Raw genomic sequence first — 19668 nt, forward strand, 5'->3', positions numbered from 1 at the left:
TTCTTTCTTATATAATTGCTTATAGAATTTTTGAAAACATTTCCTAATATCCTTAGGATCCTCGATGCTTTTTCCTTCATAATTTAGACTTGTAATAGTGTTCTGTTTCTGACGCTTCTTCAATTGCCAAGCCAATAACTTTCCGCATTTATTCGCCAACTCAAAGGTTCTCTGTCTCAGCCATTTAATTTTCCACTCTATTTCCAAATTTATCAAATTTGAAAATTGAACTTTTAGCGCTTTGATTTCTTTTTGTATCTGCTGGTCTTTTGGTTTACTCCTCAATTTTTCTTCTTTCTCTTTAATTTTTGCCAAGATTCTTTCTTTCTTTTCATTTTGTTCTTTCCTTCTGATCGCATTTTGCTGAATCAGAAAACCTCTCATTACGGCTTTGCTCACGTCCCAAATCACCCTCTTTTCCAAATTCATATTTAAATTGATTTCAAAATAGTCTTTTAGGGTTCTTTGGGCCTTCTCAATAATTTTATCATTTCTTAGAAGCGAATCATTCATCCTCCATATGAATGAACCTTGCAAAGTCAATTTTAATTCCAATTGAACCGAATTTTGGGTCTATCTGTACCTTAGTGATTCTTGGTGCCAAATCCTTTGTAATCCATATATAATCGAGTCTGCTCCAAGCCAACACCGCCTCTGAAAAGAAAGTTGCCTCTCTTTCCAGAGGATTGTGCAGTCTCCATGAGTCGATTAAGTCCAAGTTATCTGTCATCTCAAAAAATGATTTTGGTAGTCTTCCTTCATTCGAAAACTTGGTTCTTTGTGACCGATCCATTAATGTGGAGACCACACCATTCAAATCTCCCATGCAGATAATTTTGTAATCCAAATAGTCCAATAGAGTATCATGGATTCTTTTAAAAAAGTCCACTTTAGCATCATTCGGTGCGTAGATTCCCAGAATTAAGAATTTTTCTCCTTGCATGTTTATTTCTATTGCCACGTATCTTCCCTCATTGTCCTTGAAAAGTAATTTTGGATTGTACTTTTCCTTTGCGTATATCACCACTCTTTTTTTAACTTTGTCTGATGAAATAAAGTCCTGTCCCAGCTTTTTGTTCTGTAATACTCTTCTGTGGATTCTCACAACATGAGTCTCTTGCAAACAGATTACATCCAAATTTTGTTTAATCAATATATGATTTACCTGGTTCCTCTTGGCCTTTGAGTTAAGACCTCTTACATTCCACGTCAAAAACCTTAGCGCCATTTTTACTCTTTGTCAGGTATCGGTGCTGTTGCTCCCAATAGCTCTTTGTCGTCGTCCTGTTCAGGTCTAGCTGGTGGTCTTGATGACGGTAGTCCCAACCTTCCCAGAAGTGCTTCTTGTTCTTTTCCTGCGTCAAATTCCTCTGAATATGTATCCAGAAACTTTTGTTTCTCCTCCACTGATCTTATTCTTATCTTTCAATCTTTATACTTGAAGGAAAGGCCTTATGGAAACTCCCACCGGAAAAAGATTCCTTTTTTCTTCAAAACTGTGGTCACGTCAGTATATCTCTTCCTCAGGTCAAGGAGGAGTTGAGGGATGTCTTTAAAAAGTATAAATTGCTGGTTGCCAATCACCAAATTCGTTGCGTAATGGAGTTCCAATATTTTATCTCTATCTTCCTTGGTTCTAAATTCGATCATACAGTCATTTACAGTTTTCCTTTTCTTACTTTTCCCACCAAATCTGAATGCTCTCACCACCGTTTTATTCAGCTCCTCCTCATCCAGATCCCAAAATTCTGCCAGCTCTTCAATTTAAAAAGTTTTAAAGTCCTCTTTTTCCAGTTCTGGTAGCGATCTGATCCTCAAATTAGTCTGTCTCTCCTTCAACTCCAGCATAGCCATCCGAATCTGCAATTCCTCCTGCTGTTGATCCACTGCCTTTAATTTGACATTTTTGATAGTATTGACTTGTACTTGCACTTCTGTAAGTTGTTCCTTAGTTTGCTTTATTTCTGTTTTCATAGAACCCACCTCCTTACCCAATCTGTCAAGTGTCTGTGTATTCTGACGCACCTCCTGAGAATTTTGCTTCAATTGTTCTGTGTTAGCATTCACACTTGCTGTCAATACTGCCAGCTGTGCTAAAATTTGCTCCTCAAAAGATTTCACAGAGCCTTTTCTTTGATCCCTTCTTTTCACTGTCTGTGCTGGTGTTGTTTTATCATCATCCATTCTCAAGGTCACCCAGCTGCAGATGGTTTCCTAGGCTCTGAGAACTCCAAAAATCACTTTAAACTGTCAAAAGCACTATTTTTATGGCCACTAGAGGGACCCTTGCTGTTCAGTCTGTAATCCCAATAGATAACCACAGAAGTCGTACTGTTTCACTTTCAGTTACAGGTGGGTAGCCGTGCTGGTCTGCCATAGTCGAAACAAAATAGAAAATTCTTTCCAGTAGCACCTTAGAGACCGACTGAGATTGTTCTTGGTATGAGCTTGGTATCTGAAGAAGTGTGCATGCACACGAAAGCTCATACCAAGAACAAACTCAGTTGGTCTCTAAGGTGCTACTGGAAAGAATTTTCTATTTTGTTTCACTTTCAGGCAAAGTCAAAAGAGTTACCAAAAGTTTTTGTACAAATCCAAAGTGTTTCAAAGTGGCTTTCTGCTCCTTCTAACCCTTCAAAGTCCTCCCAGGGCTTCCACAGGTTTCAAAGCAGCAGTAAATTCAAGTCGGAAACAATGTATCCAACAGTATACTCAGTTCTTTGCATCACAATGGCTGCCCGCAGACTGACCCGGCTTCCGTATTCCAGAGGGCGCGTGGGGCTTCCTCTTTCAATTTCGCCTTCAAAAACACTCTTAAGTCCCACTTTCTTGCCCCCCCCCACTGGGTTTTACCCCTCAGGGGGCTTGCTTTTCCCAAACTTTAAACTTTTTATAAACTTCAAAAAGTTCTCGGCTGTACATTAAGTCCCGTTACAACAGTCCTATCGCAAGCAGGGGGAGACGGACTTCCTTTTTACGTCTCCCTCCGATCCAAATCTTCTAAAATTTTCAAATAATGAATGCTCCTTACTTACAGAGTCCAAAACTTTCAAATCCAATTTAAGGAAGGATGAGGCGCTCTTAATCCGCCGGCAACGCTGCTTCACAATGTCAGGCAAGCGGTTGATTCAAGCGCCCGCGCCTACCACCTCACCCGCTCTCGGCAGCTCTTATTAGAGCTTACCGGGGGGCAAAGGAGGCGCAAAGGGCATCAGCCGAATCTCCAAGTCTGCAGAACTCTCAATCTGCAGTTTAAACGGGGCCGTATCGCAGTAACGGTACCCCAGAAGCCTGGCAACGTTGGCACCCCCCAGACTGGGAAGGAACCCTGCCGATCGGTAATGGCGCTCACCGGAAGTCCAATAGTTTATAAATTTTACCCAAAAGGTAGACCTCTATTATGATGGACTCAAATTTTGTCTTTTCAATGATTGAACTGTCTTTCTTGAATCTGGATATAAGTTGAGAGTAAGCAAGCAGATTCATTGTAGAATTTTACAATTTTAAAATTCTACAAGGCAGGCTTAAATTTTAAAATTCTACAAGGCAGGCTTAAGCAGTACGTGGACCGAGAACTCCCAGAAGTGCAAGATGGATTTTGAAGGGGCAGAGGAACCAGAGACCAAATTGCAAACATGCGCTGGATTATGGAGAAAGCTAGAGAGTTCCAGAAAAACATTTACTTCTGCTTCATTGACTACGCAAAAGCATTTGACTGTGTCGACCACAGCAAACTATGGCAAGTGCTTAAAGAAATGGGAGTGCCGGATCACCTCATCTGTCTCCTGAGAAATCTCTATGTGGGACAAGAAGCTACAGTTAGAACTGGATATGGAATAACTGATTGGTTCAAAATTGGGAAAGGAGTACGACAAGGCTGTATATTGTCTCCCTGCTTATTTAACTTATATGCAGAATTCATCATGCGAAAGGTTGGGCTGGATGAATCCCAAACCGGAATGAAGATTGCCGGAAAAAATATCAACAACCTCAGATATGCTGATGATACTACCTTGATGGCAGAAAGTGAGGAGGAATTAAAGAACCTTTTAATGAGGGTGAAAGAAGAGAGCGCAAAATATGGTCTGAAGCTCAACATCAAAAAAACTAAGATCATGGCCACTGGTCCCATCACCTCCTGGCAAATAGAAGGGGAAGAAATGGAGGCAGTGAGAGATTTCACTTTCTTGGGTTCCATGATCACTGCAGATGGTGACAGCAGTCACGAAATTAGAAGACGCCTGCTTCTTGGAAGAAAAGCAATGACAAACCTAGACAGCATCTTAAAAAGCAGAGACATCACCTTGCCGACAAAGGTCCGTATAGCTAAAGCTATGGTTTTCCCAGTAGTAATGTACGGAAGTGAGAGCTGGACCATCAAGAAGGCTGATCGCCGAAGAATTGATGCTTTTGAATTATGGTGCTGGAGGAGACTCTTGAGAGTCCCATGGACTGCAAGAAGATCAAACCTATCCATTCTTAAAGAAATCAGCCCTGAGTGCTCACTGGAAGGACAGATCCTGAAGTTGAGGCTCCAGTACTTTGGCCACCTCATGAGAAGAGAAGACTCCCTGGAAGAGACCCTGATGTTGGGAAAGATCAAGGAGAAGGGGACGACAGAGGACGAGATGGTTGGACAGTGTTCTCGAAGCGACTAACATGAGTTGGGCCAAACTGCGAGAGGCAGTGAAGGATAGGCGTGCCTGGCGTGGCCTGGTCCATGGGGTCACGAAGAGTCGGACACGACTGAACGACTGAACAACAACAACAACAACAACAACAACAACAACAACAAGCAGATTCATATTTCTCTTCTTCTTTAATACTTCAGCATGAATTTGATCTGTTCTTGAAGACGAACCATATCTTGGTACAATATATAGTCGTACATTCTCCTCTTGGCTCTAATAAAAACGTTCCAGTGGTCACATTAACAGTGCAGGAGAGGGTATTTTTGTGTTTAATGTGGTGCAACATGATTTTTGTGGTGCAGGTTGTGCCCCGGGCTATGATGTGTGATTTTCCGGTGACTTCTGGGTGGCCCAAAACAAAAAGGGTGCGGATCAATGAGGATCCGTGCTTCAGAACCAGGTTTTGGGGCCGTGGTATCACCACGAAACGGTGGATCCGTGTTTTTGTGGTGCAGGCTGTGCCTCTGGCTATGATGTGTGATTTGCCGGTGAGTCTGATGTGGCGCAGTGCAAAAGGGTGCGGATTCGTGAGGATCTGCGCTTCAGAACCCTGTTTTTGGGCCGTGGTGCGGCCAGGAAGCGGTGGACCCGTGTTTTTTGTGGTGCAGGCTGTGCCCCTGGCTATGATGTGTGACTTGCCGGTGAGTTTGATGTGGCGCAGTGCAAAAGGGTGCGGATTCGTGAGGATCCGCTCTTCAGAACCCCGTTTTTGGGCCGTGGTGCGGCCAGGAAGCGGTGGACCCGTGTTTTTTGTGGTGCAGGCTGTGCCCCTGGCTATGATGTGTGACTTGCCGTTGAGTTTGATGTGGCGCAGTGCAAAAGGGTGCGGATTCGTGAGGATCCGCGCTTCAGAACCCTGTTTTTGGGCCGTGGTGTCTCCAGGAAGCGGTGGACCCGTGTTTTTTGTGGTGCAGGCTGTGCCCCTGGCTATGATGTGTGACTTGCCGGTGAGTTTGATGTGGCGCAGTGCAAAAAGGGTGCGGATTCGTGAGGATCCGCGCTTCAGAACCCCGTTTTTGGGCCGTGGTGTCGCCAGGAAGCGGTGGACCCGTGTTTTTTGTGGTGCAGGCTGTGCCCCTGGCTATGTTGTGTGACTTGCCGGTGAGTTTGATGTGGCGCAGTGCAAAAGGGGTGCGGATTCGTGAGGATCCGCGCTTCAGAACCCCGTTTTTGGGCCGTGGTGTCGCCAGGAAGCGGTGGACCCGTGTTTTTTGTGGTGCAGGCTGTGCCTCTGGCTATGATGTGTGATTTGCCGGTGAGTTTGATGTGGCGCAGTGCCAAAAGGGTGCGGATTCGTGAGGATCCGCGCTTCAGAACCCCGTTTTTGGGCCGTGGTGTCGCCAGGAAGCGGTGGACCCGTGTTTTTTGTGGTGCAGGCTGTGCCTCTGGCTATGATGTGTGATTTGCCGGTGAGTTTGATGTGGCGCAGTGCAAAAGGGGTGCGGATTCGTGAGGATCCGCGCTTCAGAACCCCGTTTTTGGGCCGTGGTGTCGCCAGGAAGCGGTGGACCCGTGTTTTTTGTGGTGCAGGCTGTGCCTCTGGCTATGATGTGTGATTTGCCGGTGAGTTTGATGTGGCGCAGTGCAAAAGTGTGCGGATTCGTGAGGATCCGCACTTCAGAACCATGTTTTTGCGCCATTGCAGCCTCACGGAATAGTGGAAACGTGATTTTTTTGGTCCTGCCTATAGATTAGTATTTGGTGTAGAGTATCATGGTGGTTTTATTTTGTTTCAATATAAAAATCATATGAATTCATGTGGATCCATGCCTCAGATCTATATTTTTGTGGTGCAGAACCCCGTTTTTGGGCCGTGGTGTCGCCAGGAAGCGTTGGATCCGTGTTTTTTGTGGTGCAAGCTGTGCCCCTGGCTATGATGTGTGATTTGCCGGTGAGTTTGATGTGGCGCAGTGCAAAAAGGGTGCGGATCCATGAGGATCCGTGCTTCAGAACCCCGTTTTTGGGCCGTGGTGTCGCCAGGAAGCGGTGGACCCGTGTTTTTTGTGGTGCAGGCTGTGCCCCTGGCTATGTTGTGTCATTTGCCGTTGAGTTTGATGTGGCCCAGTGCAAAAAGGTTGAGGATCCGTGAGGATCCGCGCTTCAGAACCATGTTTTTGCGCCATTGCGGCCTCACGGAATAGTGGAAACGTGATTTTTTTGGTCCTGCCTATAGATTAGTATTTGGTGTAGAGTATCATGGTGGTTTTATTTTGTTTCAATATAAAAATCATATGAATTCATGTGGATCCATGCCTCGGATCTATGTTTTTGTGGTGCAGAACCCCGTTTTTGGGCCGTGGTGTCGCCAGGAAGCGTTGGATCCGTGTTTTTTGTGGTGCAGGCTGTGCCCCTGGCTTTGATGTGTGATTTGCCGGTGAGTTTGATGTGGCGCAGTGCAAAAAGGGTGCGGATCCGTGAGGATCCGTGCTTCAGAACCACGTTTTTGGGCCGTGGTGTCGCCAGGAAGCGGTGGACCCGTGTTTTTTGTGGTGCAGGCTGTGCCCCTGGACATTATGTGTGATTTGACGGTTAGTTAGGGGTGGCCCAATGCAAAAAGGGTGCGGATCCGTGAGGATCCGTGCTTCAAAACCAAGTTTTTGCGCCATATTGTCGCGAGGAAGCCATGGATCCCAGATTTTTGTGGTGCAGGCTGTGCCCCTGGACATGATATGTGATTTGACGGTGAGTTTGGGGTGTCCCAATGCAGAAATCATGAGGATCCATGAGGATCCGTGTTTTTTAAACAAGTTTTTGCACCATTGTGGCCCTACAAAACAGTGGGTGCATGATTTTTTTGATGCTACATATAGACTGAGATGTGGTCTACAGTATCATGGTGGTTTTTTTTCATTTGAATGAAAAAATCATATGAATTCATGAGGATCCGTCTAGATCCGCCTTTTACCCTTTTCCGAATTTGGGCACTATTTTCAAAAGAACATCCAAATAACATAGTAAATGTATTTTTTAAAGTTAATCTGTACTATTAGTGTGCTTAACCCTTTAAATGCTGCTGATTACTTGCTTCTAACGACTTTCATTGATTAGTTTAGCATTTCTCCTAAGGCACGTCGAGGCGCTTCCCCACCGTCCACCCGACCAAGGCGTGGAGCCGAAGAGCCCGGCCCGCTTTCCAGGGGCCCGTGGAGAGGCGGCGGATCAGAAACGCGCTCCGGGCCTGGCCCTCCGGGGGCTACTTACGCCGCGCTCCTCCTCGGCCGCCGGGCTGCTTCTGCGGAGACCCCTCGCCGCGCCATCGGGCCGAGCGGAGAAGCCGAGCCAGCAAGGTCGGGGGGCGGAGGCGGCGCCCGCCCCGGGAAGGAAGACACGCGGGGGGAGGGAGCCTCCGCTTTGAATTTCCCGCCTGGGCGCGCAGGGATGACGCACTTCCGGAGTGTCGGCCGAAGCCCCTTCCTGTCCCCCCCCCTTCCGGGGACGGAGACCGGGCGGAGGCGGGAGAGAGGCCGGGAGTCCTCCTCTTCCCCTGGGAGCCAGCGGTGCAGCTCTGGCCTTGCCGGGGGCTGGACTAGATGGCCCTGGGGGTCCCCTCGGAACGGGGTTTCGCCCTCGCTGCTCAAGGGGCGAGTGTGGGGGACCCTTCGAGGAGGAGTTCAGAAACTGCCGGGGATCCAGGGAGATCTCCAGAGAAAGTTCTCTCCGTTCCCCCGCGGACTGACAGGTAAGCCCCCAGCCCAGAGCCTGCTCCCTTGGGGGATTTACGTCTAAGCTCGACAAGCTCTGGCTTAGGGCCCCACTCTCCTGGGACCCCCCCCCAAAAAAAAAAATTAAAGGGGGGAAAACTGGATGTCCATTTCCAAAATATAAAATAAAATAAAATAAAAAACAAATAAAATAAAACCTCCATACAGGCAAGAGTGTTTTGTGTTGTATAGGCTCCTCTGATGCAAGGAATGGGCCCCACCTGCTAGCCTGCTCCCTAAAATATCACTGGTTTGCTCCTCTCTATATATAGGGTGCCTACATTCTGCATGGACTGGTTGCCTGTGTTATATGGCTTGAGATACCTATTAGGTCCATAAATGACCATATAGCATATATTCCACACACAAAACAGCGACCATTTGTTGTTGACAAAGGACAGCTGGACATATCAAGGGCCCCATTACCTTCAGGAGTTGAGGGCCTCATCAAACCTCAATCCAGCCCTGGCTGTGGCCCCCCACATGGGAACTCCCACATTTTAAAATGGTTTACATTTTATTGCTGTACACCACCCTGTTGTTTTAAGGCAGGGCAACATAGAAATACATTGCATAAATTAAAAAAGGAAGCTGGTCTTGGCTTCCTTGTTCTCACATCCTTCAGTCTGCCTCGATGGCTCTTGGGCTGACTGCTTGTACCTGCCAAGCCGCAAGAAGCCTTCCTCGAGGCTCAAGGGACACCCGGAGGGGAAGAGAGTCTGGCATTTCATTTTACTGTGAGGGGTACTTCCTTGTAGAAATGGGCATGGCCTCAGCCCCACCCCCAAATGCATAGAAAACTCTTTTGGCAAAAGATAGACCATCACTTAGATGTTTATTTTTTTCCATAACAAGTGCAAGTGTGGGAGTTGTGTTTGGTGTAATGTTGCGCACAGCCCTTCCAGCCCTCATATGCACCTGCCTCTCCTGCATGGTGGTCTAGGGCTGCTGCTCCGCTCCTTTCCATCAGATGGCCAAGACACCCCTCGGCCGGCTCTAGTCAGGGCTTGGGCCCTAGTTGCTTCTTCATGGCCCCTTCCAGTGGGGGGGGGGGTTTCCCTTCAGTGCAGAATCCCCAGTCAAGACCGCCAGAGAGGCCAGGCCAGCTCCTCAAGGACGTGCCAGGGGGAAGGCAGGAGACCCTCTCCGGTCTTGGAGTCTGTTGCTTCCCTCACCCATAGCTGTGGGGGCTGCTGGGGTTCATGGGGGCTGATTCCTGACGTCCCAACTGGCCCTTCAGAAGCCAGAGCCGATGGTTCAGGTTCTGCACTTGGCAGGTGCCCAAGGCACAGCCGACACGCATCAGCTGCGCACGGTGCGGGTGGGGGGCTGCGTGGCGCTTTGGACGGAGGGCTGGAGTCCACAGGAGCCGGTACAGAGGGTGGCTGCCAGGCTGCTGGGGATCCAGTCTGCATCTGGGGAGAACGGAGAGATGGAGCCGGCTTCCTGGTGCCACCACGTGAGGCTTCCAGGCTGGCCACATTCTGGCCGTCTTGTCCGAAAGCTCTTCTGTCATTGGCCTCTTCTGCAGCCAGGCTGGTGGGTGGCTTCTGGTCCAGGGCTTCCTGCAACGAGAGGATGGAAGAGGTGTCATGAGGCTCCAGCCCTCGCCCTCCACTGGTAGCAGAAGGGAAAGAGGCATGTTGGAGCAGGAGCACAAGTCCTTGCAGAAGCAGGGCTCATGGAGCAGCCACAGCCTGTTTATGGGATGTGGAGGAGGGAGGGGAATCAAAGCCTCCTTTCCCCCACCTGCCTGTGTGGCCCCTGGGGGTGCAGGGGCCACACCTACTTCTGCCCCAGCCCAGAGCCGGCATGTGCCCTCACAGGGTTGGCTCATGGAATGCTCCTTGAAACGGCTTGGCTGCCCTTGCCCAGAAACTGCGTTCACAGTTCTTTCTCATGGAGGAGGAGGAGTGCTCATCACAGGTGAGTCTGCCTCTCCAGTGGGATGGTCCAGGCAGGGTGAGAGTGAGTCCTGTCAGAGCAGAAGAAGCACAGATGAAGGCCCAGCCTGACTCAAGAAGAGGGCTCGGGGGCGGGGGGAGGCTGCAGATCTGGGTCAGCATGTTTGAGTGGGTGTACAGAGCAGCCTGTCGTGGAGAGAAACCTGTGGGTTGCCACTGTGGTGCCAGGCCCAATTCAAAGTACTCGTGGTTACCTTCCAACCCCTAAACAGCTTGTCAGATGCTCACCTGGAGGTGCGCATGGGCATCTCCAGGAACTGGCTAGCCCTGAAAGTCAGCAGTGAAGACCCCACTGCCAGAGCCTCCCGTCAGGTGCATCAGGTTGGCACTGGGCACGTGAGACAGGGTCAAAGAAGGGCAAGCCTCGCACCCCAGGTGAATTTTCCTATAGCCCAAAGGAATCTCCATCTCCACAACCTCAAATGTGGTCAGGTGGCCCAGTGGCCACTGAGTTTCAGGGCTCTGGCTGGGGACCCCCCTCCATCCTAACAGCAGCAGGAATAAGGCAGTTTGGGACATGCCCTTTTGTTGAGAATGGGCTGCTTGAGAAAGAACTTTTTGCCTCCAATGTCATAGACAAGAAAGCCGGAGTGTTCCCTCCTAAAGTCCACATTGCTCAGTGTGACTTGCTCTCCAGAATCCAGGCAGAGGACAGCAGTCTTTGGTATCTTTCTTGGAGAAAATCATGTGAGGTCTGGTACTGGGAGTCAGAAAATATACTTGGTCTTTGTGTGTGGAGCTTGTGCCGAGTGTGGGACTGTGGGCACCCTTGCTGTGTGTGTGTGTGTACGCGCGCGCGCACATATGTACATTTGTATAGCTGTGACTTGTGCCCCCTTCTCCCTGCTGTTTCCTTTTATGGCCAATAGCCATTGGAGATGGTTGCCATTCTCAGAGACAAGTGCGGCTCTTCCACTCACTCCCATTTAAAAACTTAATGTTCTGTATTTGGGTTTTCTCTCAGAATTAATTACTGTAATAGGAAGCTATTTTTTAAAGGACTCCCCCCCCCCCAAGTCCTTCATGGGAGGATCCTGAATGATATCGTGGGAGAGGAGAAGCAGGGGCAGAGCCCCCTTTTGGGTGGGAAGATGAGCTCCCACCCCAATCCAGGGACAGGTCCCCATGCCCACGTTCTGTTGGGAACCTTGGAAGCTGCCGAATTCCAAGTCAGACCCCTGCTCTATCTAGTTCAGTACTGTCCGCACTGACTGGCAGCAGCTCTCCAGGGTTTCAGGCAAGGAATATGCGCAGCCCTTGGGCCATTGCGGAGTGGACCTGGGCCCTGCATGTGGAGCTGGTGCTCTGTCCCTGAACTATGGCCCGTCTCAGATCAATGTGGCAAAACGTCAGCTGGGGCAGAAGGAATATTTTACACATTTAAATGAAGCAACATTTAATTGCTTGAAATTGGTAGACTTCAACCTCGGCTTTTGCTTTGGACAGATGCATGTTGAAAGCTCAGCTCTTGGCCTTTGTAACTGAGCAGAGGCAGACCTGCCTGACTGGCCATCCTCATAGGATGAAACTGCTTCCTTGATGGTGGTTCCAGGAAGGGCAGCCCCCCACGTCTGTGGCAGGACACAGCAAGGGGGGGGTCATCTCTTGAGGGCCATGCTCTGCACCAGCCATGAAGAGACTCGTGAGCTGAGCCCAGAAGCTCCCTCTAACCCCAGCAGTCCCTCCTTGAGGACCTTGGAAGGTGTCTCCGTTTGGTCAGCATGTCTCTCTGGGTGGCTGCAACCGTCTCTTCCAGACCACAAGAGAAACTATGTGTGGCCTAGCCCTGACGCAACCAGCTGAGCCACCTTTTCCATTTGAGAAGCAGGATGGTGGGGAGGAGAATGAATGGAGGAGAGGAGAGAGCATGTGTCAGGTTGGGGCATGGAGAAGGATGTCAGCTTCCTTCCACCAGGGAAGAGGAACTGGTCTGGAGGAGGAAAGGCGGAGGGAGAGACTGGGAGATGGCCAGAGGGAAGGAGCAGGGCGGGAGGGGGAGGAGCGCAGGCAAGGCAAGGGAGCTGTACCTGCCACAGGACACGTACGCTTGGCAGGCAGGCAGCAAGGAGGGAGTGGAGGCCAGCTGCATCAAAGGCCTGTAGCCCACACACAGGCCAGGTTCAACAGCCTCTCTCCAAACCTTCACCACAGTTTCAGGTAACAGGAAAGGAGGAGATGCCTCTCACCTCCACAAGTGAGGCCGCCTAGCACAGCTGCAGCTGGGTGTGATGACTGCCTGGCTCTGCAGAGGCCTTGGTCCTCAGGCCTGTGGTGTGTGTGTGTGTGTGTGTGTGTGTGTGTAAGTGAGAGTGAGAGAGATGTTTGCTTCTGCAAATGCAGCTTATGATTGCATCAGCTTTTTGAGCTGGCACATCACACAACCGGCTTCTGTTCGGTTTGGGAGCCACTAAGACCCCGAGATCGTTTCTGCACACTTGGGCTCCCCATCCTATACTTGTGCCTCTGATTCTTTGCACATAGGCAGTTTTAGGGTAGCGCAACTGGTTCTGCCCCACTGGGTGTTGACGCCACAGGGGGCGCCACAACAATGATGTAGAATGGAGCAGGAGAGACAGAGGGCACCAAATTTTATTGTTGCACCACTGAAATTTGAGAGCCCAAGACCTGTTACTGCTTTGCACCTACATGCAGGGCTCTACATTTATCACTGTAGGTTTTCATTCTGTTGGTTTCAGCCCAGTCTTCCAGCCTGTCAAGATCTTTGGAACCTTCACTCTGTTTTCTGAGGTCCTCATACCCTTCCCAGCTTGGCATCAGCATCCTCCATACTCCAAGTAATCTAAAGTAATACTGAGCAGGACAGTGTCCCTTGGCACTCAGCTCAAGACCTCCCTGACACAGAGTCACTGCACAGCTGCTCAGCCAGTTTTAGATCCATCTCAATGTAGTGTTGCCCAGCCTCTATTTTACCTACTTGTCAACAAGATAACATGGGAGACTTGGTCAAATGTTTTGCTTAAATCAATATATACTATGTTCATTGTAGATAAAGCAACTAGACAGGAGGGAAGGTTGATCTTCCAAGCCATACAGTTGATCAACCCATTCTGGCTCCTAGTCATCATGCTATATTTTCTAGATGGCCACAGAATGACATCTTACTCATCTTGTATTGACCATTCAGTAGTTTTTGGAGACACTCCCCTCTTCCCTTTTGAAGACAGACAACATTTGCCCACCTCTATACATAAACACCCATACATTCCTTACACACATACACACACACACACACACACACAGAGAGAGAGAGAGAGAGAGAGAGAGAGAGGTGATTCATTCCTTGTTTTAGTCACAACCAAATATGATTTTTAAACTGCTGACCATGACTTTGGTAATTGCTTTGGATTTTTAAAAGACACCTATATTGTAAGCCATCCTGTGTGGCTAAGCGGGGTGATATAAATACTCTGATCAAACAATCCTGCGCCCCTGCTTTGCTCATTGCAGTTCCCGCTCTCTCATCTGCCCTCTGCTCAGTACTTCCTGGTTGCTTAGCCTTGAATCAGCCTTGATGGAAACTGCCCTGGTACTCTGGGCAGATTCCATCTGCCACAAATGAGCATTTCCTGCCATCCCTGGATGGGATGCGGGCAAAGCAGCACCTCTTGCCATTTGCTTGAATAGGAAAAATGTTGCAGGAGATGGTGCAACAGCCGGAGCCCTGTAGGGGAGCCACAAACCCAAGCCAAGAATCATAATTTGCACTTCCTAGTAGGTGCCTCAATAAAAGTTAGTCTTTCAGCTGGGAAAACTCCAGTTCCAATCTCTGCTTGGCTGTGCTGACACCAAACCAGTCTCTCTCCCTTAGGCTGTTCTGCTTCACAGGACTGTTGGGACGATATGGGTCTCCCTGGAGGAATGGCGGGGGGGGGGCTGTAATTCATTCCCCATCCTTTGCTTGGGAAGCAGCCTCTGCTCCGCCATTGAGGGCCGAAACCAAAGACAACAGTTGCATCACAGCTGAATGCTGGGTAAACACAGCAGGAGGCAGGAGGTGCTTGTGGTGCCCACAGCCTTCTCTTGCTTAGGGAGCTGTTCCACTCGCCTTCATGGAAGCCTTGCTTGCTTTTCCATCTCCAGGCTCCCAAGTGCTGCATGGTTGAGGGGAGGAAGGGTTCAGCTGGGCTCCCATTCATTCCCTGGGCTTCCACCTGCTGCTCACCCCCTTTAGCACTGGAGCAGGGGCTAGAGGAACCAGAGAAGATGCTGCCATACTGCCCAGCTGTGGTCCCAAGCAGACAGCTGGATGCCCCAATCCCCTGGCTCACAGACAGAGGAGGGAGCAAGACACAGAAGTCAGGCCCCAACAATGCCTTGCCCCCTACCCCCATCCTCTGAGCAGAACTAGTGGTCTGCAGTGGTCAAAGGTCTGCAGGGTCTCCCCACCCCCCACTGTGTCAACACACTTCCTGGAGCTGTATTTTCAACAGCAGCAGAAGACCCTGGGGCAGACCCACCAGCCCTTGGCTGAAAACCCTCCATCCTTCTTTGCTGGGACCAGTCGCTTGCCCACTTGCCTCGAGTGGAGGCACTCCTCTCTGCCCAGAGGGAGAACACACAGCTCTAGTCCACAGTGCAGTCAGGAGCCTGCCCAGCCCTCCTGCTCCAAGCCACCAGCCCTTGGCTGAAAACCCTCCATCCTTCTTTGCTGGGACCAGTTGCTTGCCCACTTGCCTCGAGTGCAGGCACTCCTCTCTGCCCAGAGGGAGAACCCACAGTTCTAGTCCACAGTGCAGTCAGGAGCCTGCCCAGCCCTCCTGCTCCAAGCCACCAGCCCTTGGCTGAAAACCCTCCATCCTTCTTTGCTGGGACCAGTTGCTTGCCCACTTGCCTCGAGTGCAGGCACTCCTCTCTGCCCAGAGGGAGAACACACAGCTCTAGTCCACAGTGCAGTCAGGAGCCTGCCCAGCCCTCCTGCTCCAAGCCACCAGCCCTTGGCTGAAAACCCTCCATCCTTCTTTGCTGGGACCAGTTGCTTGCCCACTTGCCTCGAGTGCAGGCACTCCTCTCTGCCCAGAGGGAGAACACACAGCTCTAGTCCACTGTGCAGTCAGGAGCCTGCCCAGCCCTCCTGCTCCAAGCTCTGCTGAGCCCAAATGATGCCCGTTGAACCCCTGCCTGCCCTTCCGCTCCCTTGACTCAGGGGCAACGCAGGTTCAGGTTCACTTCCCCCCAGCCATCCGAGGGTCAGGTGATGAGCCAGACATCCAGCCCTGAGTACCTGACCACCCCCCTCGGCCTGAACCCTCACCCACTCAGCTGCTCCCTGCCTGGCTGACAGAAATGCTCTGACTGCCCAGGTGCTTGGAGTCGAAGCACCCAAGGGTGCCAAGTCATGCCACACTCACATGCCCCCACGCAGTTGCCAACTGTTCAGTCAGCAACAGAAAGCCTTGTGCCAATGGGGAGATACTTCTGGGGACCCAGAGATCAATTCTCTCTCTCTCTCTCTCTCCCTGCATAAGTCCAAGTCTCGTTTGCGCACCCACCCCCTTTTCACAGAGAGGTATCCCAAACGGTATATAGCTTGGCTTTCTTCCTTAAGCCGCCCTCTCTCTTAGCAGGCAGGCATTTTCCTAGGCAACATGTTCAATTGTATATAGAATTTATTTAACATTTATTTACTGCTTCCTTCTCAATGGAACCCCTAGACAAATGTGTGCATGTGCCTGCTTGTATGTGCACTCTCTCTGTGTGTGGCTGTTAGAGAACTTCCTTTGCCAAACCTTGTCACAAATGGGAGCTCTACACTAGTTCAATTCCTTGCTAAAGGGGACACATCCTCCTGCTTGGATGACAGAGAGGACGCCTTCATCATGGCACAATGGGCCAGTACATCTGGCTGTGAACCAGAAGGTTAGTGGTTCAAGCCCACCTAGGGATGGCTGTGGGCAGGATTCCTGTATTGCGAGGGGCTGGACTAGATGACCCTCGGGACCGTTCCAACTCTGAAATATTCTAGGGTTCTGGGATGGTTACTGCTGCTTTATTATGGCTTCTATCTCATCTGGGCCTTGCATGTTTTCTGGAGATGATGATGATGATGATTTATAAAAAATTTATGCCGCTCCAAACCCGCGGGTCTCAAGGCTGTCACAACCGCCTAGCGGAGGTTTGCCTCCGTCTGCTTTCACAGAGCTTGAAAGGAGATCCTCGCCGGGCTGAAGTGGCTGGCAGGCTGGCACTCCCATTCCAGCCCAGGGCAGAAGCGCAGTCCCCAAAATCCAGCGGAAGGGGATTCCTGAATTTCCTTCCTTCCCACCTGAGCATATTGGGGGGTATCCCGACCACCACCCCCATTTCAGGCGAGAGCTCCGGGTTGCTGCGTGGAAATGCAAGGAGTGGGGGCGAGCAAAGGGTCTTTAGGCTGGTCCCAACTGGCGCGATCCGATTCTCCCAAGAGCAACTCCAGGAGCGCCCCCAATCCCGCCCCATGCAAGGCACTCCGCTGCGGCAGCTCCCGGCCACGGCGGGGGGGGGGGGGTGTTCCTCTGCCTGAGAAAGAAGTCGGGTTCTCGGGTCGGTCCCTGGAACTCCCTTCCACTGAACTGCACGCCCCTCCAGAAGGGCAAAAAGGGATTCCGTCCCAGCCGGCAGGGGCGAGGAAGGGGCACCTTCAGGCCCACAGCTCAGCGGCTCCCCACACGCCCCACCACCCTCTCTGCAAGGGGACTGCCCCAGTGCCAGCCCCCCCCCTCACCACCCCGCATGAAATGGGGGGTGAGCAGGCAGGCCTCTCCGCTCTACTGTGAGGCGGCCACTGGCGGGGCGGGGCTGCTGGGGTCACCTCCCGGCCCCATTTCAGGTACCAAGACAGTACCTTCCTCACCCCCCACGGGCGGCTGCCGACCTTCGCCCTCCCTGGAGGGGACGGAGCAGCAGGAGAGTTCTCCGACGGGCGGGCGGGCGGGGACTCACCTGAGCGACAGCGGCGAGATGCGCTCCGATGGTGCGGGCGAGGCGGGCGAGGCGCCCGGCAGGTGAAAGAGCAGCGGGAGGAGCGAGAGGAGGCGACCGCGGCTGATGCAAGCGGGCTCCCGGCGCAGCTGGCGCTTCATGGCGGCGCTGGGGGCGGCGGAGAGGGCTTCAGGGCGCGAGGTCCCGGTGAGGGGCGCTGCCCTGCAAGGGAGCCGCTTGGCTCCTGTGCCGTAGTCGGGTGCAGTTCTGGCTGGTGGAGCTCGGGCTGCCCGTTCCTTCGGAGCGGCGAGAGTTGCCCGGGAATCCTCGACGGTGAGCTGGACGGCGCGCTGGCTCTCCTGGACGGCTCCGGCTCCGGCTTCGGCCGCCTCCGGGAATATGACCCGCAGCAGCAAACTGCCTCCCCGCGCCGTCTGACGCGGCTTAAATACCAGCTGCCCAGGATGGCCAAGCCTCTGGAGGCTCCTTCCGCGACGGGGCGGGGCATCCAAGACCGCCACTGACTGGCTGGGGCTGCCAGGGAGAACGGGATGGCCGTCCGGGGTCACACACCTCCCCAAAGCTCCCACGCCTTGGTCTGTGCTGACGACCCCACCTCCCGCCGCGGGGACGAGGGGAGACGGAGAAACCGGGGAGAATCCCCCGTCGAGTGCGCCTTCGGGATTCCTGCTTTCCTGGGTGAATTCGCACCGAGGTCCCAGCCTGCAGGGCCTGCGCCGCCCACTAGAAGGCGCCTGGACTCCAGAGATGACCAGGGATTTGGTAGCCTCGTCCGAAGAAACAAGCCGCAACAGAGGCACTCCTGGCGGGGGATTGGTCTGCGCGGCTCCTTTCTCGTGTGGGCGCCGACTGAGCTCTTCCCCAAGAGCACCCTCCCCATCCTCGCTGGAAGCCCCTCTGCGCAGGCAGGAAGGCATCCCGCTCCCCGCCCCAGACTCAGTGGCCAGGCCTGCCCCCTCCGGAGCGAGGGAGCCCTTTTGACTGGTCCCCGTCTCCGCAAAGCACACCTGCCTGCCTGCCCCACACCTGGGGCCATGTTTCAAAGGGATGTCGGGGTGGGGCAGGTTGGGAGTCTTGCTGGCGCTTTGGATTAGCTGACTACTGGGGAGATCGCGCAAGGGGAAGGGGGCGCAAAGAAGAAATGGGTCCTCGCCCTCCTGTCAGAGGGGCCTGCAGAGGATGGGGGAGCTGGAGATCCAGCCCACGGTCAGATCCAGTTCCCTCCCCCTCCTCCGGCTTGGTTCTGTGTATATTCTACTTTGCAAATGAAAACTAGCTTGGCTCTTCTGGTCACATCAGCATTAAAAAAAATGATGTCTTTGCAATTCATGACCTCTCCATTTTTAAATCTCTTGGGAGGCTTTGCAACTAAGTGTCCTCTCAGCATCTCAATCCAGGGATCCAGCGTTATCTTTAAGAGGATCTCCAAAATTAGGTTAACAGGAGCTCTGCTTGTGCACAGAATGACCCCTGGGGACTGGCAGATCCAGGGCAGGATTCCTGCCAAGGAGGCAAACTCCACACACACACACACACACACACACACACACACGCCCTGTGAGCACAGGAGAGGTGGGCGGGTTCCATACACGGAATGGGGCAGCCGCAGCATTAATAATAATATTATTACTGCCCCCACTCCCTGTCTGGCCACACTCAGGGCCAAGGACTGGGGTGGGGTTGCTGAGTCCCAGGATGTTAAACTCCTCCAGGGAGAGGAATTAGGATGAGAAGCCAGGAGGCAGAGGGGTGGAAGAGAAGCAACTGTTCACAAGGCCCAGCAGTCTCACCGTTGGAAGGCTGAAACCAGCAGTTCCTATTTTTCAGCCACCCTGCCCCTGGTTCCACAAACTTATTCCTAGTGCCCCCCACCAGTCCTAAAAAAAGCAATATTCAGAATAGCAAAATAAAAAAATCCTTCCAGTAGCACCTTAGAGACCAACTAAGTTTGTTCTTGGTGTGAGCTTTCGAAAGGTGCTACTGGTCTCTAAAGTGCTACTGGAAGGATTTTTTAAAATTTTCTTTTGACTATGGCAGACCAACACAGCTACCTACCTGTATTCAGAATAGCAGTTTGCATGACCCACTAAGGAAGAGAAAAACACAACAGAATTCAAAACAGTAGCAATTAATTGCACGTTTATTCAAAAGCCAATTAAAGTTACATAGTTTAATTAATTTGACAAAACTGATGAACTTGATCCAGTGATAGATGCTTCTCAAAGCTTGGTGGTCATTTATACCTCCAGCCCCCCCATCACCCCTGCCTTTTTGTCCAGGTTCAGACTCTTTTCTCTCTTCCTTTCTGTGGGAAAGAGAAATTAAGCAGAACCAGAAACCAGCAGGAGGCAAAAGGAGGACATTTTACACCCT

General features: G+C 51.6%; 2 protein-coding genes across 2 annotated transcripts in view; both read right to left on the reverse strand.

Annotated features, from left to right (window-relative positions):
• GCNA (germ cell nuclear acidic peptidase) overlaps positions 1-7963 on the reverse strand; it is a 36180-nt gene extending 28217 nt beyond the window's left edge. The window contains exon 1 of the mRNA XM_033162461.1: positions 7893-7963. Coding sequence (XP_033018352.1) covers positions 7893-7948 — 56 coding nt within the window. The 5' untranslated portion in view covers positions 7949-7963. The remainder of the gene's footprint in view (positions 1-7892) is intronic.
• Positions 7964-9210: 1247 nt separating this feature from the next.
• On the reverse strand, positions 9211-18212 carry ADM2 (adrenomedullin 2). Its single transcript, XM_033162462.1, has 2 exons — positions 17296-18212; positions 9211-9957 (listed from the first exon to the last, which is right to left on the reverse strand). The coding sequence occupies exons 1-2, from the start codon at positions 18210-18212 to the stop codon at positions 9564-9566; spliced, it is 1311 nt and encodes a 436-aa protein (XP_033018353.1). The 3' UTR covers positions 9211-9563.
• Between the last annotated feature and the right edge of the window lie 1456 nt (positions 18213-19668).

This window comes from Lacerta agilis, chromosome 10 (genome assembly GCF_009819535.1).
Source record: "Lacerta agilis isolate rLacAgi1 chromosome 10, rLacAgi1.pri, whole genome shotgun sequence".
Classification (NCBI taxonomy): Eukaryota; Metazoa; Chordata; class Lepidosauria; order Squamata; family Lacertidae; genus Lacerta; species Lacerta agilis.

Coding starts and splice junctions, on each gene's coding strand:
- ADM2 (XM_033162462.1), bottom strand. CDS start 18,212: ATGCCTTCCTGCCTGCGCAGAGGGGCTTCCAGCGAGGATGGGGAGGGT. Junction 9,958..17,295: donor ATCTCGCCGCTGTCGCTCAG/GTGAGTCCCCGC, acceptor CTCTCGTTGCAG/GAAGCCCTGGACCAGAAGCC.